At 46.9% G+C, this 25,159-nt stretch overlaps 1 protein-coding gene across 8 annotated transcripts in view; it reads right to left on the reverse strand.

Moving 5' to 3' along the window:
* Positions 1-317: 317 nt before the first annotated feature.
* Positions 318-25,159, reverse strand: part of LOC147427793 (anthranilate synthase alpha subunit 1, chloroplastic-like) — a 77,298-nt gene continuing 52,456 nt past the window's right edge. For 3 of the 8 annotated variants that reach the window (XM_086496694.1, XM_086496699.1, XM_086496700.1), the window contains 2 exons: positions 1,206-1,292; positions 321-1,082 (listed from right to left, as the gene is read on the reverse strand). In XM_086496694.1, coding sequence (XP_086352820.1) covers positions 738-1,082; positions 1,206-1,292 — 432 coding nt within the window. In that variant the 3' untranslated portion in view covers positions 321-737. Of the gene's footprint in view, positions 1,083-1,205; positions 1,293-1,394; positions 1,712-10,990; positions 13,082-25,159 lie in introns of those variants that run through there. The other 5 variants (XM_086496701.1, XR_015185973.1, XM_086496695.1 and 2 more) reach the window with 5 other exon arrangements.

The following is a 25,159-nucleotide window of genomic DNA, read 5'->3' on the forward strand; positions in this document are numbered from 1 at the left end:
AAAAGGTAGAGTATCTTAGGAAAATACCTACATATCATAACATGAAGGGAAAACACCCAGCACTACAAGCTCAACAATAATTATGCCGAACCAAAGCTCAAAACAGACGGTATCTTGCAAAAACCTGCATCAATGAATCATTCATAACCCTTGCCATGTGCACAAGAAGTTTTGAACAAATTCTCACAATATTTCCCACATTCTGACTTACCTCAACATCATGAGCTTCTGTGAGGGAGGCGCCGCACACCTAGCTAGGTATACGGTGCCTCTCGAGCAGAAGCTCATGATGTTATGCATTGTATGAGAAACATTGAGAAAGACTCCGTTTTCCTACATGAGAAAATTTCTAAATCTTCTTGTGGTGGTACCCACAAGAATACAAGTAGGGTATCTTGCAAAAACCTGCATCAATGAATCATTCATAACCCTTGCCATGTGGTACCACAAGAATACAAGTAGGGTATATTGCAAAGTGCAATACGAAAGGCGTTTTCAAAGAATGAATGTCCTCCAGGTTTAGAGGACAAGTGCAAATCTTTCAGTAATTGGCATGTGCGACAGAGCATAATTAGTGGGCATTAGAGGAATGATTTCATAGTTTCTATTTTACAAATCTGCATTTTCTCTTGGAAGCACGCAGACCACGTATCCCAAGGTTGCTCAATAAGTCACCGATTTGACAAGCTTTCATTGACCCATGAGGAACTGATCAAAATGCACATGCACATCATATATTATTGTGGACACCTGTTGAAATTTGGAGGTAAAAAGGCACTCTCTGCAAGATCAATTGCCCTACCCAAACCAGCAGCTTTTGTAATGCATTCCTTGTACTCATCCTCCGGATTACTATCAGCCACTATACCAGATCCAGCTTGCAAATGCACCACCCACTCTCGTCGATTACTAAGCTTCCCGTGACTGTACTTTGAATTGTGTCGTGAAGAGGTGGGGAACACCATTGTTCTGAGGGTGAGAGCTATGTCCAAATCACCAGTAAAAGAAATGCCCCCAATCCCACCGCTATACGGACCACGTCGTGTTTTCTCCAATTGGTCTATAAGCTCCATTGCTCTCACCTATTCAAGGATCCCAAGCAGTATTGGAAATATGGAATGATAATCAAGAGAGGATTCTCAAACGCAATCCTGCAGCTCACCCACACACACACAATTACCGTTTTCAAGGAAAAAGGCACTTACCTTTGGAGCACCACTGACTGTTCCCGCTGGCAGTGCTGCCTTTAGCACATCCCAAGAGGTTAATCCATCCCGAATCTCACCACTAACCTGTAGAATTCAAGATTCACCCATAAAATTCTTATTCAGACCAATGTGCTTTTAAGCAAACTATGGACATATAAACAAGATGTGTAGGGTCTAGATCTCCACCCAATGCTAATAAGCACTCAACATTGTGCAAACTTTTCGGAGGGTAAGAAGACTTGCAAGGTTGTCTGTCAATTGTCATCTCTGTGAACCTTGTCTAGCGGGATGTTCTTGTCCTCAAGCACCTCAGTGCATGTACTGACACCTCACATCATGTGCTTTGTCTTCGCATGAAACACAAGATTCTGTGCTAGGTGGATAGCACTTTGACTATCACAATGCCAAATGGGAGCCTCTACAGTAATGCTCAAAATTCGCACTAGACGAGTAAGCCATAAGGCTTCCTTGCTAGTCTTTGATACTCTACTTCTGTGGGTAAACTGAGATGTACAATTTTGCAAACAAGATCTCCAATAAACTACACAACTAGTCAATGTAAAGTCATAGCCTAACATGATCTATCATCCACATTTCATGCACAATTAGCATCCGTGTAGCCATCTACACATGCATATTTGCTTCCAAATCAAATGCACAACTCCTTATCGTTCAAATATCTCATCACACATTTCACTGCCTCCCAATGCATCTTGCTTTAATGACTCCCCCTACAAATACAATGTCAACACGAATCACTGGGGTACATAAAAAACCAACGATAAATGCAAAAGGTGTTAGAGATTCAACTTCTACCTGGTGGTGGCTCCAGTATTTCCCAAGAGCAGATTGTTTTGTGGCTGTTCCCGATCGTACTTGAGATAGATGTTCCTTTTCTAGCTGTATGAGCCATGTATGTTCGTAGACTGGCATGAGGTAAGACGCATGTTCCTAGGGTTTCTCGGGTTAGAGTCTTTTTTTTTTTTTTTTTGCAGTTTTCCTAGTGTGTGTCAGGAGATAAAGTGGGGATGCTTAGCCACTTTATCACCTTTCTTAGATGATGTGGCATATTATTAGCTGGACATCCCGCTCATTATGGGTCGTGGGGCTTTTATTGTTGGGTTGGCAAGTTGAGAGGGTCCCTACCTTGACCACCCCTCCGTATGCATTTTATCCCGTGCAGATAGTTGCATAATGGGGACTCCCCTCTCTCTGGCATTTTTTTCTTCTCTCTAAAGCATTTTAGTCATCTCTCTCTCTCTGCCCATCCAGAGTGTAGATGAGGATGGATTCTAGTAGTAGTAGTATCTTTGTTCTAGTTCTTTTATACCCAGACATGGTATCAGATTCACTATTTCGTAACAGATTGGTCTCATAGGTCATTTTGGCCTTTTGAAGACGTTAATATAACATTTCATTTCTTTTCATCTCTCTCTCTCTCTCTCTCTCTCTCTCTCTCTCTCTCTCTCTCTCTCACGTAGAAGGAGAGAGATCGAGCATGACATGTTATGCTTCTCAGCATGGATGACATCGACATCCTACGACAGAGACCAATGCTTTGAGACGAGCTGTTGTACACCTTGAGCCTCTACCCCTACTCCTCTGTTGTATTGATGTATATGATAGTCTCTAGCTCTTATCTTCCGTACCCTGTTCAACCATGCTTACTTTGTTACCCCTCCCACATTCCCATCAATGTACGGCAAACCTAGATTTCAGATTTTCTGTTCATTTTCTATTTTCATAGCTTTCCACGCAGAGTATCAAATTCTATTGGGATCTAACTTTTGGTCTTGCAGGTCTTTTGACGATGTTTAATATAACATTTCAATTCATCTCTCTGTCTCTCTCTCCAACCCCCCATCATACACCAAGGTTTTCTCTTTATTTTATACCAGTTTTGATTGCTTTGTCCCTTCCGATAGATGAAAGACATACAAACATGTATACTTGATTTGTCTCATAGGCCGGCTTTGGCCTCACATAGACGTTAAAAATTCTTTCTTTCTTTCTCTCTTGTGTTTCCCTATATGGAAGCAAAGGAGTTCTTGAAAAAGAAGCCAACTTTAAAGAAAACAGGTGTCTTTTTAGGAGATGATCTTATCCTGGCACAACTAGCACATATGATGGAGGTCATGCCAAAGATCAAGCAAAGGGAGAAGGGGAAGGTGGCTTTCTACATAGACAGTTGCATTGTGATTATGAAGAGACGTACCACATGACGGTGCGAGGCCTATGGGACATAACTCAACATTGCTGCTCGGAACTGTAATGGATCTCTAAGACTGGATGACGGTCTGGCGAAGTGGCTGTAGGCATGCCTAGCTGGAAGAGAAATGGCGGAGTGGACAAGAGAAACTGAGCCAACCAACTGAAAAGCTTGAACTTTTGAGAATTTCTGCATTTTGCGCTCCTAGTGCCACGCCACACACTTGCGCTTTCTTTAATGCGAAGATGGTAAAGAAGGTTGTTAATAGGATGAAGACTGAGCATTTTATACATGAAAAAGATCTTTAGGCTGATTTTCTTGCGTTGATGTTTTTTTTTTTACAAGAAAAAAGATACTTCCATTAGTTAATAATAGCTGCCCGAAGCCTACAAACCACCTCTACAAGAGAGGCCTACATCACAAACATGGGGGGACTCTCCCAATGAGAAAAAGTATGTACAATGGGGGCTAGATCACGAGATGGGAGGAGGAAAAAGCCAAACTGGTGGCCAGTGATGCCATCTAGGTGCACTAAGGCTTCTCGGCGTTCCTGCATGCGGTTGGAGCTGCCTTACAGTCTCTCAAACTGACCCTTGAGTATATGTATCAGCTCCAGCCAAATGTCACAAACAGTCTCTGCCGGTGGACAAGTCGAGCCTCGAAGATGCAAAAGTAGCAAGCCCGCCAAATGAACCAAAGTGTTAGGCCGCAGATCAGCTCCCAACACCACTCTCTATCACTGCACCACTTTTGGGGTCCATAACTTCCATATACGATCTCTGATTTGAGCAAAGAGTATAGATCTATAATCTAAATGTAGATATGTTACATGATATGGTTTTGCCTGCTAGAATTTAAAATTTCATTTTGGGAGAAAATTTTGAATTCAAATAAACTTTGTATTCAAAAGTTGCCCGTTGATTGCTTTCTTAATACTAGAGGTTTGACTCCCTTGAATTGCCAAATAAAGAGGCCCTCCTAGACTCCATTATTTGTGAGTTCTGTGGCAAGGTGCAGTGTAGGTCAACCCTCCTGGATCTTTATCATCCTACTGGTGGAAGCCAATTCAAAGTGGAGTGTTATGCTCGTGAGAGTGGACCAAGCTGTAGCACCCCAAGTGTACTGTCGGGATGTAGAAAGAATTGGTATCAGCTGCTGAAGAACCCGAAGCCAAACCTGTTGTGCCATGGGACAGTCTCACAAACAATGTCGCTGACTCTCCAACGGATGGCCACAGACTGCACATGTTGTTAAGACGCTGTTGTGTACCAACCACTGAAACATGGTAACTCTCCTCGACTGCCTGTTGTCCCACAACCGCTCCAAAAAACTTGACATGAAGTCAGTTGTGAGACCCTCCTCTTGCCAGTGAAGTGTTGCAGCTGGGGAAGCCTCTCTGTGTGCTATCAGTATGTGTCGCCCCAAACGAGCTGTTTACTAGAAACAAGGAGTCCCTGGGTGATCGATTGTAGAGAAAGGATCGCGCTAGAACCACTCTCCTGGGTCCCACTGCACTCGTACTAGAGAGCAGCTCTCCCAAGCCCAAAGCCGCCAATGCCCTGACTCAAGATTTGTTGGGTCAAGATCGATGACACAAGTCCTCCCACAAATACCCACAACTCTAATCCTATGAGAAAACAACCCTCTGCAACTTGTGGTGCCCCTACTGAGACTCTGTGAAGCCACCCTTCCCCTGAATCTCAAAAAACATGAGGATACTGCATCCGAGCAAGCCCTAACGACAATGAGGACCTCCAGGTGCGTGAAGGCCTCCATCCATCTGGGAGCTGCGGCCTCAAGAGGAGTGTGCCACTTAACAGGTATAGCCTCTGTAATATCCTGACACATGCTTTGCACCCCCCTCATGCCACGTAAGTGGATGCTCTGAATCTCCTTGGGAAGGTCTTAAAACAGTAGCCAGTCACCAAAAGTGCAAGCTGGGCTCTCTGCCACGGGACCCCACAAAACATGAACAACCAAGTGGCCTCTTTGTGCTAACCATGTGGTTCCAAATAAGAGGCTATCTGAAGCTCTACACCATGCATGTGGGCTGGTGCGTCTCCAAGGCACTCCTCAGTTGCGGTCCTTCCAACTCCTGCTCAGGCCGACTCGGCGCATCTCTATAAAAATCCACCTGATGGATGGGCTCCAAGGGTCGCCCGTATGAGGGACTCTAGCACGAATCCGATGTAGCAACAACTCCTTCCAGGGCTCCTCTCCCGAAAGAAGTCCTCTGACCACAAGCGTCCCAGGAAGGGCTCTGCGCTTTGCTGTGCTGGGTCGATGATCCCTAGCCCTCCCCAAGAACATTGTAAGGTGATGACTTGCCAGGACACTTTGGCCCTGGCTGATTTGATGTCGAGTCCTGACCACAAAAAATCCTTGATCAACCTCTTCAGCTGGCTGATACAGGAACTCGAAAAGATCCAACAAGACGTGATGTACCGCATAGTAGCCAAAAGCATCTAGTTGGCCACTACCACTCTACCGGCCAAAGAGAGCTGTGCAAAACTCCAATGAAGCAGCTTCCTTCTAATGGATAGGAGGAGGGGGGACAATCTGCTGCTTCGGAGACAAATCCAAGCAAACCTGGCAACCTAGATATCGTAAAAAAGTCCCTTGGAGAATCCGCTTGAAGCCCTCGCTCGGCGACCAATTACGCGTAGGAGCACTGTCAACCCAAAAAGCCACAGTCTTCCTCTAGTTGATCAATACCCCTGATGCACAACAAAACACCTCAAGAGCCTGCTACACCTGTGCAGATTGACCTTATGTCCCTCTAAGTATATGTTTTGAGTTGTTATCAAACTCAACGTCAAGCAACTGGTCTCCCCTAATAGAGAGCTCTAAACCACGCAAATCAACCTCCTATGAAGTCAAAAATCTGCTCATTGCCTCAACATAGAAGAGAAAGAGGAAGGGGACAAGAGGACAACCTTGTCTAACCGAATGCATGAGCATGAAGCTTTCTCTCTTCTCCCTGCCAAGGGCACCTCGCTGTAAGCACATCTGTAGAGAGTTGACATCCCTCTCATCCAAGCATACGAGAAGCCCATCCTGCGTAAAGTACACTCCACGAAATCCCAATCAACGCTATCGTAAGCCTTCTCAAAGTCAAGGAGTATCACAAGATCCTCTCCTCAGAGAGGTGTAAGGACTGACAACTCCCAAAAGATAAAGATATTGTCAAGAATACTGTGTTCTTTGACAAAACCTGTCTTAGTCTCATGTAGCAACTCTCAAGTAGTGGCTAAGTTCTCAAACTCAAAGTCTTCACTAAGATTTTATAGGTTGCATTGAGAATAGTGATTGGTTGCCACTGCCAATCTCATCCAATGAGTCCCCCTCCTTGGAAATAAGGTAAATCAGACCTCACTCAAGCTGATAGACATCTTTCCAATGTGCAAAATGTGTTGATAGACGCTACATAGATCCGAGCCAAGTAGCTCCCAGTACTCCAAGAAAAAGTTGGGTGTCAATGGGCAGTTACCTCCAAGAAGTGCCCTAAGGACCTCATGGAGCTCCTCTAGCTGAATAGGCATCTCCTTAGTAACTAGGCAAGGCATCTGCGCCCAAACCTGCTCTCTGCATGCTCCTTGACACTTTAACTGAGGCTCAGCTGAAAGCAACTCACGGTAAAAGTCAATAGCAAGCTACACACATATCCTTTGGCTCTGAAGCAATTGACTCTTCAGGTCTCCTTATATGGCTAACATTGGTGCGCGTATGGCGAGGCCCCACAGTCTCAAATAACTCACCTGTAACTTTGTTGTCCACCTGGGTCCATTGAGATGCCTGTCGATGAAAGGCAAACTCATGGGGCCGCTCCTCAATGGTGGTCAGCTCCTGTCGAGGCTGCTGCATCTGCTCCTCTAACCAAGGACTATTAGGGTGGCGCTCTTGCATCTGCTATAGGAAAGCAATGCCTCGTCTGATCCACTTCTCCTCCTCATTGGCCGAGCCAAACGAGCTACAGACTCTTGAAGGAAGAAGCAACTAAGCTCAGCAAGTCCAGTGGTCACTGTGCTAGCAAGGGTGCTCTGAGAGCCTAAGCTCTGTGTCCAAAGTGCTGTCACCCACTCTTTGAGCTCTGTATCTAGCAAAATCATCTTGAGGATGCGAAAAATCACACTCCCACTTCTCTGTTGGTCTGTCACATAGTAAGAATCATTCGGACATGATCTAGGAAAGAAGTCCATGAGGCAAATAGATCCTCCTATGTCACAAGAGACAGTCACTCGTGTAGAAGCGATCTATTCAAGATAGATTCGCTCCTCCTACTTTGGGGGGGGGGGGGGGGGGGGGGGGGGGGGGGGGGGGCGGGGGCGGGGGGAGAGAGATAAGCTGTCTGAAGACCGCCATGTTGCCAAAAATCTGAAATCCTCAAGGTCATACTATTGTCAAAGCTTTTTGCAGGTAATTTCTTTTGAAGAGGTGGCGGAGTATGGAGAGCCACGTGAATGAGGGGTGGCGGCTCGTAGAGAGGGGGAGCTAGATCAAAGGGGGAAGCGTCCGACTAGAGAGAAGCCTACTTGGCACGTAAAGGAAGCAGAATCTGGAAGGGAAGGAGAGCTCTCAAACAGTGTGTTGGGGGCAGGAGCTTTTGAAAGGCTCAAGTATGGGCACGAGAGAGGGGCAGAAAAGACTGAGAAACATGGGTGAGCTCGCAAGGGACAGCTTGGCCTGGGGTTCGCCTGTGACATCTCGAAAGGTAAATTAAGAGAAACGGTGTTCTGAGCTGTTGACAGAGGCAAAAGTGTGTGCGACGGTCTGGTTTCCCCAAGCTTTCATGGGTAGGAGTTTTTGACAGCAAGAGAAAGCGAGAAGGAAGAGAAATGAAGGCCCTTGGGCTTTTGAGAAGAGTGGGTGTTCTAGGCCTATCCTAAGTTCTATCAACGGCATCCTGCCATCGAGACTGAACCTCATCAAGCACGTGATTCATCAAATACTTCGCGTAGTTCGGATCCTTGGAGTACTTGATCATTTGTTTGAACGTTTGCGCATGTGTCAACCTGGAGTAGATGCCTCTACTCTGTCTTGTCGAGATGCCCTGCCGAAAACTTGTCGTGATCCTCTCCCGATTCCTCAAAAGGAGGCTTGCTCCTGTTGGAATCTCCTTTCCCTCGTAGGATCATCTTCCCAAAGTAGGGTAGTCGACGGAACGTTGTCCTCTCTGGCGGATTCATCGCTAGAATCCATGTATGCTGCTAAAGATGGATCAGATCCTTTGTAGAAGAAGAATCCTCTGGGCTCTGATACCACTATGATTGGCTTGGACACCCAAGCAAGAAATCATTAGTTATGCACGAACATAATTGCAACAAGTGAACTTGAATACATATATATATATATATATATATATGAGAGAGAGAGAGAGAGTCAGCACAAAGCGGTGGACCGCTTCCAGATGCATTGGTGCCCCTTTCGTTATTTCTTTCTTTATTAATGCTTCACAAAGTACAATGGCCAAAGGTCCTCTCTCTACAGTGCTCCCAAGCTAATCTGCTCGAGAGAGAGGCCCTAGCATTGCTTATAAATTGTACATGGGGGTCCCTAAACTGGGCGTCGTAGTAGCTTTTCACTAGCCCAAAAGCAGTAGTCTTCAAAAGCTGCGTCAAAAGCCTTGCTTAGCGTCCGTACGGACTGCCATGTGGCAACCCATAAAACATGGCCCGAATAACTAGCCACGCCAGCTTTTGAGAGGTGTTCTACACCTCTCAAAAGCTTTCAAGAGCATCTCACAGCTCATTGCTACTTTCGGTAAGTGTTAGGAAGTGTGCCATAATCTCAACCCCAACAGTGTCATTTCATGGTGGCCCAAGGTACACTTTTAGGTCATATTGTGTCTATTAAATGTATTATTTAGATTCAGATGGTTGGGAGAAGTTTGACAAAGGTGTGTGCATTAATCAATTAGTAGTGAGAGTATTCAAAGGCGAGTGTAGGCCTAGGTGATGGGTGTCCTCCAAGGGCCCAAGGACACTGTCCTCGTGTTCACACTCGGCCATAGTGATGATAGTTTCAGTAATATCATGTAGAGGCTGAATTTGACCATTTCTCAAACCCATAAGATTCAATAAGTGTACCCAACAGTAGTATCTGCTTTTTATGATTTTATCCTAAGATGATTTTGGTATCCAATGTAAAATCAACTGGCTAGAACTTGAAAATAGGAGCTGACTTTTTTGAAACTACACTGAAAAACAGTGAAAAGGACCGAATTCAGAAATAAAAGTGGCAAAGTACTCGATTATGGCGAAAAATTCTGCTAGAAGTCTCACTTGCATTTTTTCTCGACTGATTGAAGAATGCTTCAAACACATATCATAAGTTTGTCTGCTAGTAGTGCAAAGAGAGAGGGAGATTTCTTATTTGTTTCATTTGAAGTTAAGGCTTGAAGTGAGGGATAGTTCATGTATATTTAGTGACATTCTTTTCATGGCTCCATATGAGGGAATTTCTAAGCCTATTATTGCTTGGCTACTGAAAAGCGACTCGCTCGTCTTTGCAGATTTTATTTTCTTCTTAAAAACAGATTTGAATGGGTGTTTTTCAACCCTTTTCTAGTGATTTGATTAAGCCAATTATGTTCTTATTCGCCTTTCCTAAATAAATGCCCAATCTTTATATCATAGCTTGGTACATGCTCACAAAACACTTACAAGAAGAATATTATCATTTCTAACAAGATTTTTATTTTAGATTTGGTCAACCCCAATTACCTTCAGAAGATTGTGCAACAAAGCTCAAAAAAAAGAAGTCGATAGTTTGTTACTTTCAAGCTATTAAACCTTGTTGACTTGTGCTTTGCATATTCAACTCTGCATATAATAGACTTGCCTACATGACTGATACCTTTGGTCCTCGATTGAGTGGATCTATTGCATTGGAAAAGGCTTTGAACTGGACAAAGGTAATGTCTCTTTTTTGTTGGTCATTGCAAAATTTTGTTAATATGGGCTGACTTGGTTCTGACATTGTAGAGAAGGAGATCTTTAAGGATGGTTTAGCCGTGAAAGAAGAGCCCATGCTGGGTACAAGGCCATGAGTATGCCACTTTGAGATCTCCTTGAGTGAAAGATGTGCGCATAGCAAGCCTAGGCGGCAGTATTGGCACACCAAATGGGAAACCTTTGATAGCAAAAATACTAGTTGTTTCTTCCTTTGATGAGCTTGAAACAAGGAAAAACGAAGTAAAAGGTGCTACTTGATACTCACTCGGGAAGCTGAATTCAATTGTTAGATATTAGTATGCACTACTTGCTGGAGGTTTTCTATGGTAAGCACAGTTTTGAATGCATTCCTCTCAAAAAACTGCAAAGTGAGCCAGTTGTCACACAAGAAGTTTTGGATAGATTCTAACAATAATTCCCACATTGTGACTTACCTCAACATCATGAGCTTCTGCGAGGGAGGCACTGCATACCCAGCTAGGTACGATTGGGGGCAGGGGACCGCCGGGCCGGTGGGGGGGGGGGGGGGGGGGGGGGGGGGGGGGGGCGGGGGTCCCCTGCCCCCAATCGTACCTAGCTAGGTATGCGGTGCCTCTCGAGCAGAAGCTCATGATGTTATGCATTGTATGAAAAACACTTAAAAAGACTCCATTTTCCTATATGAAAAATTTTCTAAATCTTCTTGTGTCAGTAAAAGACAACTTTGTGTTATAATGGCAATGCAAATAGAGCATATGGTAGCACGAAGGGGACTTGGGGAAAGCAGCCATTAAGGAGACACATAGATTCAAAAAAAAAGGTTTATTTCATGGCGTTCAAAAAACTTGTGCCAGTCCTGTACTGGGGTTCTTTAGGTTTCTGTATAGTAGTAGGCAGTTTACCCACCATGAGTCAAAAGACTCTGGAGGCCTGCCTGCTTCTGATTGCTTCTTGCTTTCATGCTTTTTGAACAGGGATATGATTTGTTCATGTTTGCATAGCCAATGTGCAAACATTGGCTATGTGCCAATGTGTACTATGATTCATTGTGGGATTGGGGAATGCTATGTGCAGCTGAATTATAGAAACAGCAGGGAGTGGCTGCCCCCCCCCCCCCATGCTCAGAATGCGTTCCGACCAGGTGGCAATCCAAAATGTCTGTTCCAGCCATGTGCCGTTTCAACTTGCATTTCAAACATGGAACACGTTTTGGCCCCGTTCCACAAGGCATTGTGGTATCATTCTGGTTGTCAAGACCTGTTTTGCAATTAGAAAATGGCCACTCCGTTCTGGGTCCCCTTGTTCCCGTTTCTCCCGCTTGGCAGTAACTGTTTCTTTTCCCTTCATCATTCCTGGTCTGCACTCCATGTTTCTATGGGCTGAGCATATCTCAGTGCTTTCACACATGATATGTGTACTCCTAGTCACTATCGGGGATGTACAAAAACTTGTAACATTGTCCTCCCAAGCTTGATTGTATTTCATCTATTATTGTTGCAAAACTCCTCTAGGGCTCTTGAAAATCAGACAGCAAGACTGCTCATTTGCATGAAGGAAATTTGACATGGCACGTTACAAATGGTCTTTGCGAGAGATACATATCTTTTCAGCCATGTAGAAAATTGGGGCTTGGATTGAAGGACAGGGACAGTTGGATCTCCATATCTAGCTGTACCATGAGTCTCTAGACTTCCAACTTATGGATTTCCAAAGTGCAGGCGTCATTTTAGGCATTCTAAGGTCTTAAAGTGAGTTAACTTGAGTGTCTGTTCACTAGAAAATGAATGATATTTTCACAGAATATAATAAGAGATACCATGTGGTTGAGGTTCCTTTCCCCAGGACCACTGCATTCAATGTAGACTTCAGTTCTCTCAATGAAACAATGTCTTTGCATTGAAATTATGATGTTCGAACGTTCATGCATAAATGATTGTTGTTCTTGGTTTTTAATGATACTCTGGAGTTGCATTTGTGTCTGATGAAGCAGTATGTAGAGCATCTCCTTAAAAAATTTGTTGATGCGTTTTGGTAGGATTCACCACATGGGTCGCCACGCTCTTATGGTTCCGACTTTGATCACAAGATAGGTGTAATGCATAGCAGCAATCCCATCTCTAGTTAACTTTGTCAGTTTTGCCAGAATGAGGAGGACGAGATTGGTAGGCACTTGCAAATCTGAGAAGTGTTTATCAAGCAGAGTGTGTCTTTGTGAGGTGCCCAGGTCCTACTTGCCGAGAAGAAAAGGTGTTAAGAACGCTAGAATACCTTTCTTCTTGGACCCGTGCACCTCTCAGGGATTTGCATTGAGAATAGGTTCTCAAACGTTCTTGCATTATGTGGTAGTTCCATTGCAAGTTCTTGTTAATGGCCTATGTTGTAAATAGCTTCTCTCCATAGATTGTTGTCATGCTTGAAAAGTTACCATTGGATGAGACGACCTTATAGATTGACTTTTACAAGTGCAAAATATTTCACCAAGGATCTAAGGTTAGGGTACCATCAGACTGAAATGCATCCTTGGATCCTTGAAGAACAAGTTTCATACTCGAGGCAGGCATATCGCATTACTGGTTCTTAGTGCTACCTTTTGTGTTAGCCAAAACTTTCAAGTCCAAGATGAACATTTGTATCATCTGTATTTGGGAATATGGATAGCTGTGTTTATTGTTGACATACTCATCTAGAGTGCATTGTTTGCAACACCTTTGTCGTGTTTTGTGGAAAATGATCTGGAAATTGTACGCAAAGGCATCAGACGTAGAGCTCATATCTCACATATTTTATTTTGTCTTTTTCCAAAGAAAAAGATCCTTCTATTAGTTAATAAAACTTCCCAGCGGGCTCTGCCCCGACAAGAGGGGGCTACATCAGCATGAGGGGAGACTCTCCCAAACGAAAAAAAAACAAGATATGTAGAAAGGCCCTGGATGCCAAAGTCGTAGGATTGCCTCTTGGCGCTCCCACAAACGGTCAGAGCTGCCCTGAAGCCTCTGAATTTGTCCTCGAAGTGTATAGATCAGCTCCAGCCAGATATCTAGTACAGTCTCTACCGTTATAAAAAATTATTATTATAATATTCCCTTCCTTATTGTAGAATGTTTTCTAGGGTTTGAGAGATGCCTGATGCATATGCAGAGGCTGGATCTCTCTCTCTCTCTCTCTCTCTCTCTCTCTCTCTCTCTCTCTCTCTCTCTCTCTCTCTCTCCAGACAGATTTTCAGCTATACCCGCATCGCCAATGGAGCATAGTTACATGGGACGGCGGGTCGGGGTCGGGAACGGGGACGGGGACGGGACGGCAAAAGTCAGGAAACGGGGACGGGGGTCGGGACGGCAAAAAAAAATTTAGAGTTTTTTTGGCATTTTTTGACCTATATACATGCCACACACATAGAGCATCACTTTGACCACAAATTTACACTAAATAGACCAAAGAACACGAGTCATATAGACGCAAATGTGCTAATAAAACATCGAGAAATGAGGACCCAAAGGGTGGCTTTTATAGCCATTGGGTGCTTCAAAGTTCAAACATATGGCTATTAGAGAGAAACTAGCCTCTAGAAATGATCAGGTTTTCAAATTTTAAAAAAAGTCCCCTCCCATCCCCTGCCGTCCCCGGGACGTTTTGCCTGCGTTCCCACTTGGCAGCCATTTTTCCGTCCGTCCCCTGCCGTCCCCACCCGTCTCCGTCCCGGAAATGGGCGTCCCCTGTCCCTAGGGTCCGTCCCCTGTAACTATGCAATGGAGGCCATGAGCGCTTCGCCAGTGGAGGCCATGATCGTTTCGCCAGTATGTAAGCCCCATACGAAGGCAACCTTTGTGCTTACAAACAAGCGGATAACACAAATGGAAAGGGAGATGAAAGAATGGAAAGCAAAGACGAAGGGATGGTGGAAATAGAAGGCCAACCTTCTTCAAATGTTCCTCAACGAAGGCGCACAATGGAAGGAGAAAGAGGACTTGCACGCAGAGGTACAAGCACTTAAGGCGGATTCACAAGCACTTAGAGAAGAGGTCACAGCCCTCAAGCGAGAGCTTGCTGATAGAGCAAGCAGTGGACTGGAAGAAGGGGAATTCCAGCCCTCAGTGATAGAGGAGATCAAGGTCATCGAGGAGCAGGTACGGATGATCACAGAGGAGGAGAAACAGAGGGTGGTAAAGATGTCTTCGTGGATGGATGTGATCATGAAGACGCAGAAGAAGGCAGATGAGGCCGAGAAATGGATAGAAGTCGCTAAGAAAGGAAAAGGGAAAGAAACCACATCCGTCCCCACTCCTACAATCATCGACATGACTCTAGAAGAAGAGCAGCGAAGGAAAACTAGAGCCTTGCATATAAAATTAACCGGTCTAAAAGACCGAGATGATGTAGTCGAAGAACTTCTTTGCATGATGGGAGTGAGGCTACTCATACAAAGGCATGGAGGGTAGGGAAGAAGACACAAGGCAATGGGGAGACTTCAAAAGGGAGAGCTTTAATCATCCGTTTCCCATCCATGGAGGCAAAGAAGGACTTCTTGAAGAAGCGCCCTACACTAAAGAAAACGGGCATATTCCTTGGAGATGACCTCTCTCTCACACAGCTTGCGCATATGAGAGAGGTAATGCCAGAGATTCAAGCGGCAAGAGAAGGGAAAGACGGCCTTCTACAAAGATGGCCGGGTGGTGATTGTAGAGTGGCGCTCCACATGACGGTGCGAGACCTATGGGACCACACTCAAAGTTGCCACATGGAATTGTAATGGATATATGCGCCTTGATGTGGGTGCTTTTGAGGATAGTTTTACGGGAAGAGATATCGTCTTCTACTCTGAGACACATCAGGCCCCGAGGCAATCTATGCCTCACATTAGTGGATATAGATGTCGCCTGTAGATAGGAGACACGATCAGAGCACAAAGGGCGGGGCTCACGAGGAGTGGCAATGTTATTCAAGGAGGAGTTGCAGCCATTGATACATATAGCCCGCAGGGATGAGCAAGCTAGGTACACGTGGGTGAGATTGAGAGCAGAGACAGGCAGATATCTTTACATTGCTATCTGCTACTTTCCCCCGAGTACGTCAGTTTACGCACCACCCAGAGGACAATCCCCCTTCTCTATTTTGGATGATGACATATGGGAGTTCTCTAGAGATGGTGACATCATCATTCTAGGGGATTTCAATGCTAGGACTGCCCATCATCAGACAGTACTTTATGATACTTCAAAGGAGATGCTGAGAGAGTTGGATGTTGCAGAGACGGGCCTATCCAAACTATCACAGGATGGAGAACACACTGAGTATGGACGACACTTGATAGACATGGGGACTGCACATGGATTGGCCATCTTGAATGGACTACAGAGATTTCCCGCTGCGGGGGGTTTTACATGCTTTCCACACAGACATGGAGCCAGCACAGTGGATTATGTCATGGCACAGCCAAGCCTCATCTCTAGTATCCAGGATCTCAGGGTTGGACCCAGACCTGTTGGTGTGGCAGTGGACCGTGCTCTTGTGTCGTTGACCATCTCTTTTCAGTTCAGTGTAGCACACAGGCTACGGGAAGCAGCTCCTACTCGCTACACCTTCACGCGGGAGACGGACTCTGTATACATAGATGGGATCTACAGACGCCTGTGCACAGAGGAGCTAGGGCGACCTCTGGAGGAGCTTACTACTATACTGACACAGACACTACATGATGTAGCAGCAGAGGCATACCCACATACCCAGCCTGAGCAGAGATGCCGTTCGGGGAGCATGCCCCAGAACAGTTGGTATGATGAGGAATGCCGGGACACTAGCTAGACTTCCGAGGGAGGTGCTTTTGGGGGACATCACTCACAGACAGTCACAGATTTGGTATGTATGTGGATGAGGTCTCTGACTACATTGAGAGAGATGGTGATAGAGGTGCACAGCTGGCAGGGACATGGATTCCACTATTGTTATATGCCGATGATATTGTGTTGATCTCCGACTCTCCGGAGGGGATGCAACGTCACTTGGATGCTCTGCATAGGTTTGCCCATGAAAGTAGTTTGTCCGTCAACCTTGGTAAAACCAAGGTCATGGTATTTAATACCACCCCACAGTGGATCAGGAGGTCAGCGCCAGCATTCACATACGGCCAGGAGAAGGTGGAGTATACAGATGCTTACACTTACCTTGGAGTGGCTTTTAGTGGGCCAGCATTTTCATTGAGGAGGGCAGCAGAGACTAGATTGACCAGAGCCCATGCAGCATTGGGTAGATTGGAAAGGATGTGTTCACAGGTTCAGTTTCAGGAGCCTCGGACGAAGCTCTGGCTCTTTGACACTTTGGTGGCTTCTGCATTGCTTTATGGAACTGAGATTTGGGGACCTTCATTGGATCATCACGGGAGGACAGGCCGCAGTGATGGATGGGGGGACATGGAGAAGCCTCTGGTCTCTATGATCTCGCGGCTCATTAGACGAAGGCTTCAATACCACGTGCTATTGTACGAGCAGAGCTAGCTACCCCCCCACTAGTGGTTGAGGCACTCACCAGATCTGTCTCCTTCATACACTGCATGTGGGAACTTCCCAGAGACAGATATGCACGCCTTGCACTTGAGTCCTCTCGACAGTTAGCCATGCAGGGAGATACAACATGCTGGTATGGGGAGATGACATCATGGTTTCAGGCGCATGGGTTCACATAGACAGATTGCCTCCCTTCCAGTACTCACTGGATGCGCCCTCTCTGACTCTTACACAGTCCGAGATGACCAGGCTCATTTGCTAGGACTTGACTCAGCTAGACACCAAGAGGACATGGATACAGACAGCACAAGAGCTGGGCACGAAGATGGCTTTCTACAGAGAGCATCTCCTCCAGCTTACGGAGGATGGTTTTGTGACGAGGCCCAGATACATGGACGCCCACTTGTCTCATGGGATACGATGTGCTATTGGCCAAATACGCACATCCTCACACCAACTGCGGATCGAGACTGGGAGATACAGCGGAGTACCAGCAGAGGCCAGGACATGCCCCCTGTGTGACATCGAGCCTGAGACAAAGTTGCACTACACATGCCACTGCCCCGTCTACTACGAGATACGAGGCCGCTTCCATTGCTTGTTCAGAGAGGGCTTTGGACCATTCTCAAAATCACTCCCGATCGGATGGGACCACTTGCAGAGGCAGTTCTAGCGGCACCCAGCAAGGACGTAGCCATTACACCTATCATTGGCAAACTTCGGTTGCATTGTCAGGCGTACTTGGGGCATGAGGACTTTTACATAATGCCTTTGGAAGGTTGTGATGTCCTCTTGGGAATTCCCTAATACCACAAGAACAACGCTGTGGTCGACTATCGGGGATGCTCCTGTAGCATAAGAATGTCAATCTCACCACCCACAAGGCATCTCTGAAGCTCCTGACACAACCAACCCCTATGACGCTGAAACTGGGGCCCTCCTAATCCCTGCACATTCCATGAGATGATCATCATGGAGTCAGTGAGAGAAAACAGATGCTGTCGCAGCAGCCAACTTCGCTATCTTTGATGCCGGTTTGGATGGGGAGTAATTCACATATGAACGACCTCTAGACAAGCGCGAAAGAAGCGACTATCCTGCCCAGGCCCAAGCCGAGCATGCAGCCCGAAGGGCTACATCCTCTGTCCAAGAATCCTCATGCACAAATACATAACAAGGAGGGCACTGAGTGTCAGCAATCAAGCGTGCCACGATGTGCCTGCAACCCGCTGCGCCTAGAGGCGTTACGCTAAGCTTGGCCAGAGGCCAAAGTGTCTGCACCAGATTTGTCACCCCTAAGTCCCCTGTGTGGTGTGAGAACTCACTAGGATCCAGTCAAGGACTATGTGCTGTGTCCACTCTGTGAGATCCCTACCACACAGCGGAAAGAAGAAACCCACTTCTGTGTCCAGAGCCTCAATGCCTCTAGCTGCAAGAAATAGGACGTGGACTCGAAAGCTAGCCTCCTCCAGGTCAGGAGAAGAGTCACCCAGAAACCGAGTGAAGGAGGGCACTGAGTGTCAACAAACAAGCGCACCACAATGTGCCTGCAACCCGCTGCATCCGGAGGCATCACACTGAACTTGGCCAGAGGCCAAAGTGTCTGCACCAGATCTGTCACTCCTAAGTCCCCTGTGTGGTGTGAGAACTCAGTAGCCTGAGTCTGGAGCTAGTGAAGGACTGTGTGTTGTGTCCACTCTGTGAGATCCCTACCACACAGCGGAAAGGAGAAACCCACTTTTGTGTCCAGAGCCTCAATGCCTCTAGCTGCAAGAAATAGGACGTTGACTCGAAAGCTAGTCTCCTCCAAGTCAGGAGAAGAGTCACCCAGAAACCGAGTGAAGCTGTAGTCAAAGAAGTCCCAGTGTCTGCGTATGTCGAAGCTAGTCAAACCTCGAGGGACTTTTGCAAAGGGAGAGATCTGCACGAAAAAAGATGGCCTCAGGTGGGGCTGTCCCTCTCGAGCCACACGGCTCGTAGCGAAAGCACTACCAAGAGAACGCCTCGCGGCAGAAGCGTGTCCAGAACCCTGCGTCTTAGGAGGAGTGGAGGAGGGGTTGGGAAATAAGGCTTAGGTCCCATTGGGGAGAGAGGAGGGGCGGGAGGCGAGGGTGGAGGTGGGAGGGTGGAGGTGGGGGAGGGGGAGGAGGCGGGGGAGGCGGAGCGGCAACGTCTGACGAAGGAGGAGGCGGTGGTGGAGGAGCTGAAGTGGGCGGGGCCTCCTCAGGCGGGTCCTGCCGAAGGGGGTCAAAAGGGTTCCCCGTTGGGACCCAATGCTGCTGAGCTGCAGAAGGTCGGCCATCAGGAGGAGCAGTGGGGCGAGCCTGCCCCTGTCGGCGGCGGCCATGCACCTGCTGCCGACAGCCAGCTATCTGATCACTCGTCTCGGTCAAGGTACCAGCCTATGTGTTCTGTGTATCTAGCTGCTTGGCTTACTCAGCCTTGGGAGGCTGCGCATGCGCTGTGGGTCGAGGTCTCCTGCGAGGACAAGCCTTTGCCAAATGGCCCATCTGCCTGCAAATGAAACACTGATTCGGAAAACCCGAATACTCGACTCCATCTGATCCATCCCCCACTCACCCGAGGCAGCAGTACCACCTTGAGAAGGGAGGGTGTGTCGCGAACAAGAACCCGCACAGTAGGTAAACATGCGGCCTTGGCCACAATTGAAGCTACAGTGCGTGGAGACTCGAGAACTGTCCCGAACATGGAACCAATCCTAGAGAGAAGAGGGAGGTACTCTCTCCTCAGTCCTGGGAAACATGCCGAAATCGGCAAGTCTGCCTCCTCCTCGAGCACATCTATAGTAGGGTCAAAACCATGATGCCATCGTCAAAAGTAAGCTCGAGCTGCTCGGATGCTGAGCGGGCTCATCGAAATCACCTTGGCCGTCATATCTGCAGATTCGAACTCTACCTGGTAGTACCCTCTCCAGAGGATCTGGACATCGGTGATTTGCCCACATCAGAGAGAAGACGGACCTGCAGTGAACTCCGAACCTCGCCCCAACTGGGCTCAGTGCCAATGATCTTACAGATAACCGAAGTGGCTTGCAAGCACTCCACTTCAGCCATCAAGCTCGCTTGCTCTTTTGGCAAAAGAGCAAGTCGAAGGGTCAGCTCCGCGGTGTCGGGCGAGGGGGCTTCAATGGAGTCCCTCTGAGGTGGAGCAGAAGCCGCCATTCTGTGTTTGCTGCTGAGAGAGTGGTCGAGGGAATCACTGAATGCGAGGTTAATTGAGTGAGCCGGGAGGTTTTCGACGTGAAGAGCGAGAAGGGGACGAGTGAGTAAGGTAACATGATTGCGAGGCGAGCGAGGAGGGGCGCTAGCGGGATGCTGTAGGCAGCACGAGGCAGGTGTGTGTGTGTTTGGGGGGGGGGCGGGGCGGAGGGGGGGGGGGGTTTGCTAGGAAACACGAGGGGGCAGGGACTGGCGGGGTGTTGCAGGTGTGGGCAGGGGGAAGGGGGGGGGGGGGGGGGGGGGGGGGGGGGGGGGGCACGCTGAGAGCAAGCCGGGGGGTGCACGCAGGGGAAGGCTGAGAGGCTGCACACAGGAGGTGAGGGGGGATGAGGCTACGCGAGGGCAATGATGGCGAGGAGGGAAGCGAGAAACAACAGTGAGCTAGTCCACGATTCAATAATTAGCCCGGGCTATATCTACTTGAGTTACACAGATATAGAGACACTTTACTAGGGAGAGATAGAGAGAGACAGTCCCAGAGACAGATTACAGATTTCTTTACACTAGATATGGGACAGCCAGAGGAGCAGCCATCACTGTAGAGCTCGGCCCACACTCATTCGACCACTACCGTCACTCTCATTGACCGAGCACTCGGTCTATCCAGATTATAACAAGATGAGGAATACATGGAATATGGCAGATACTTGATAGATATGGGAACCGCACATAGATTGGCCAATTTGAATGGCCTACAAAGATTTTCGATAGATGGAGGTTTTACTTGCTTTCCACACCGACATGGTGCCAGCACAGTGGATTATGTTATGGCCCAGCCAGGTCTCATTCCATTCTTTCAAGATTTCATGGTGGGCACTAGGCCAGTTGGAGTAGCAGTTGATCATGCTATCTTGTCCTTCACCCTGACGTTTCAGTTTAGCACAGCTCCATTAGGAGAGGTCCCTACACACATACAATATACCTTCATGAGGGAGACGGACTCTGTGTATATGGATGAGATATACAGGAAGCTAGGCACCCAGGAGCCAGGACGGCCACTAGATGACCTCACTCAGATACTGACAGAGACGCTCCATGATGCAGCATCAGAAGCATACCCCCATAGCCAGCCTACACGAAGACGATTTGGGAAAATGCCCCAGAACAGTTGGTATGATGAGGAGTGTAGAGAGATGAGGATCACGTTACAGAGGGAAGTGGTCATGGTTATTACCACACATAGACAATCACGAATTATCTTTCGCCGCCTAGTGCGACGAAAGAAAGGGCTTATTTATCCCAGAAAGAGCAAGATCTGTATCAGTTATTTATAAGTCAGGACTCAGGCGAAGCATGGAGGCTATTCCATGAACATTCACCACCACCAGCGGTCACCTCCACTGAGACATGGGGGGAATATGCCACATCTCTCTACACAGTATCAGGACAACCACCTCTGCCGGACCCACTAGAGACATGCTCGAAGACATGTTCTTTCTTTACTGCCGAGAGGGTAAGGAAAGCTATTGACAGGATGAAGACAAGGAGAGCCCATGATCATGATGGTCTGGTAGTAGAGCAGTTCATCCATGCCAGAGATATGCTTGCACAGCTCCTGGCTATGGTGTTTAATCGAGCCATGTATGAAGGCTTCCTCGAGACTTGGAGTATGTCCACGATTGTGCCTATTTTCAAGTTAGGAGATCCCATGATTACTGGGAATTATCGCACCATCATGGTTGGTCACACATTAGCTAGGTTGTATGCATCCATTCTTCAACAGGAGCTGAGTAGATGGGTAGAGCGAGAGGGCATAAGAGCACCAGGGCAAGCAGGTTTCAAGAGAGGTTTCTCCACTCTTGACCAGATTCTGACACTCAGAGCTATTATTGAGGAGGGTAGACACCATGGCAAGAGGATCTATTGTAGCTTTGTGGATTTCCGCAAAGCTTTCGACACAGTGCCGAGAGCCATACTTATACGCAGATTACAGGACATGGGTGTGCCTACAGAGCTGATTTGGGGGATTCTTGTTCTATACAGGACAATGATGGGGCAGGTACGCACCACTGAGGGAATGTCTGACATGGTCCTCTCCACTATTGAATCGGTTTCCTTTATGCACGGTCTATGGGATCTCCCAGGGATAGATACCCTCGGCTTGCCCTGGAGTCATCTCGACAACTAGCTCTACAAGGCGATACAGCAGGTATGGACAGATGACAGCATGGTTTCAGTCGCATGGTCTCAACATGGATAGATTACCTCCACTTCAATACTCCCTGGATGCACCCTCCCTGTCTCTCACACGGACAGAGATCACCAGACTCATACGTCAGGATCTGATTCAGATAAATACCAGGAGTACATGGATACAGCGGACACAGGAGTTAGGCACGAAGATGGCCTTCTACAGAGAGCATCTTCTCCAACTCACGGAGGACGGCTTTGTGACTAGACCTGCATACATGGACACACACTTATCTCATGGGATAAGATGCGCTATTGGACAGATACGCACATCCTCACATCAGCTCTGGCCGATTTCGAGGGGTGCCGACAGCAGCTAGGATATGTCACCTATGTAACTTAGAGCCAGGGACAGAGCTGCACTACACGTCACTGCCCGGCATACTATGAGATACGCGGCCGCTTCCACTGCCTTTTTAGAGAAGGGTTTGGACCTTTTTCTAGAGTCATGAGATACAAGGATCGGAGATGTCTCGAATTGTTCCTGCTAGAGCTGCACAGACGTAGGGAGAGCTTGCTGAGGACATCAGAGGAAAGACAGTCTCAAAGACAAATCACAGATTTCTTTACACCAGCCAGAGGAGAACCATCGGAGCAGTCATTACAACAGATGTCAGAGCCTACTCATACCAGAGGTACACTGCTTGATCGAGCCACGGAGCTTGGCAGATCCAGACGTCCGTGACCTCGGGGGGTCTCCCACTACCGACGAAGCTGCAACAGAAGATACATATCACTCTAGCTCGACATGCAAGATGCCCACCATGGAGGAGGTCGATGAGATTCTACAGCGACCAATGAGAGATTTCAAATGAACCCACAACCCCCCCCCCCCCCCCCCCCCCACTATTTCCTTTCTCCTTAGTGTTTTAGTGTTAGTTCTTTGTAACTTTGTAATTTCCGTACTCAGAGATGGTATCAGATTCACCAATTGTAACTTTTTGATCTCATAGGTCATTTTGGCCTTTTGAAGACGTTAATATAACATTTCATTTCTCTCTCAGGCAGATTTAGAGGAGTACCTGCTGAGTCCAAGATTTGTCAAGTGTGCCAAATAGAGCCAGAGACAGAGCTACATTACATAGAGACAGAGCTACATTACATATGTCACTACCCAATATACTATGAGATACGAGGCCGCTTTCACTGTCCATTCAAAGAGGGTTTTGGGCCACTTTCTAGAGTCATGAGATACCATGATCAGAGATGCCTCGGATTATACTTACTGGAGATTCAGAAACACAGAGAGGACCTCTTGAAGAGGGGCACAAGGAGAGAGATCCAGCGACAACGAAAGATTACAGATTTCTTTTAGTCACAGACAAAGGAGTTCGAGCAGCCCCCATATTATAACAACACCAGAGGCACTAGAGGCATACTGCTTGATCGGGTGATAGAGTTGGAACGGTCCCGTCGCCCACGGATGAGGGGGCCCTCTCGACGCAGACTGCGACAGAGGATCCATACCATACTGGCGCGACATAGGAGCCGTCCCGGATATTGATGTATATGTATATGATGCCTCGACTGTCAGAGACCTCCATTGTACCAGCTCACCCTTTGTATTTCCTATTCCCTTTGTATCAGCTTTCACCCCACCCCTACCCACTATTTTATTTTCTTTTCAGTTCTTTCTACTTTTTGTACCCAAACCTGGTATTAGATTCACCACATGTAACCTTTTGGTCTCATAGGTCATTTTGGCCTTTTGACGACGTTAATATTACATTTCATCTCTCTCTCTCTCTCTCTCTCTCTCTCTCTCTCTCTCTCTCTCTGGATATTGATGTATATGTATATGATGCCTCTCCAATCTTTGAATTCTGATGTATATGTATACGATGCCTCTACTGTCAAAGACCCCCATTGTATCAACTCTCACCCCACCCCCACCCCCTATTTTCTTTTCAATTCTTTGCACTTTCTATACTCAGATGATGGTATCAGATTCACAGTTTTGTAACAGTTTGGTCTCATAGATTATTTTGGCCTTTTGAAGAAGTTAATATAACATTTCATTTCTCTCTCTCTTCTCCAGGACACTGGACACCCGGAGGAGCTACCACCATAGCAGAGTTTGTCGCCTTACACCAGAGGCACACTAATCGATCCAGCGACCGAGATGGGGAGATCCAAACGCCCACGACTGCGGAGGACTACACAGCATCGACGGAGGCTGCATCAGCGGATCCGGATCATTTTGGCCGGACATGCACGACGCCCGGTCAAACTACTGACCATGGAGGAGATTGATGAGATTCGCCAGTGACCGATGCTGGATCTCTTGTGACCTCTCTTTTGATTTAGCTATCCCAGCTAGCTGCTTAGTTCACACCTAGTAGTTTAGGATTCCATAGCATAGTATTTTCATTTTGTCATTTTGTTACTTTTGTTACTCTGGCTTTGTATCAGATCCACCACATTGTAACTTTCTGGTCTCATAGGTCACTTTGGCCTTTTGAAGACGTTAATATAACATTTCATTTCACTTCTCTCTCTCTCTCTCTCTCTCTCTCTCTCTCTCTCTCTCTCTCTGTCTGGTTGTGGATGACTAGAAATGCTTTGAGGATGGATTTGATTAATATTTGAAATCTTCATGTAAGGTGCCCTAAAGGGTTGAACTTTTGAGATTTTGTGAGATAATGCTCCATGTACAAAGGGAACGTTGGCCTTTTTTTCAAAAACTAGAATGTATTCTTTGCTATTTGGTTAAGATTTTAAATCCTCATGTGAGGTCCCCTAAAGGATTTTTGTATATCTTGAGATGTTGCTCCATGTATGAAGGGGACTCTGTCCATTTTTTCAAAAACTAATATGTATGTTTTGCTTTGGTCCTAATGGGAGGTGTGCTAAAGGTTTATGGTATGTTTTGATATTGTCTCAA

This window comes from Adiantum capillus-veneris, chromosome 23, assembly GCF_014529385.1.
Source record: "Adiantum capillus-veneris isolate H3 chromosome 23, ASM1452938v2, whole genome shotgun sequence".
NCBI lineage: Eukaryota > Viridiplantae > Streptophyta > Polypodiopsida > Polypodiales > Pteridaceae > Adiantum > Adiantum capillus-veneris.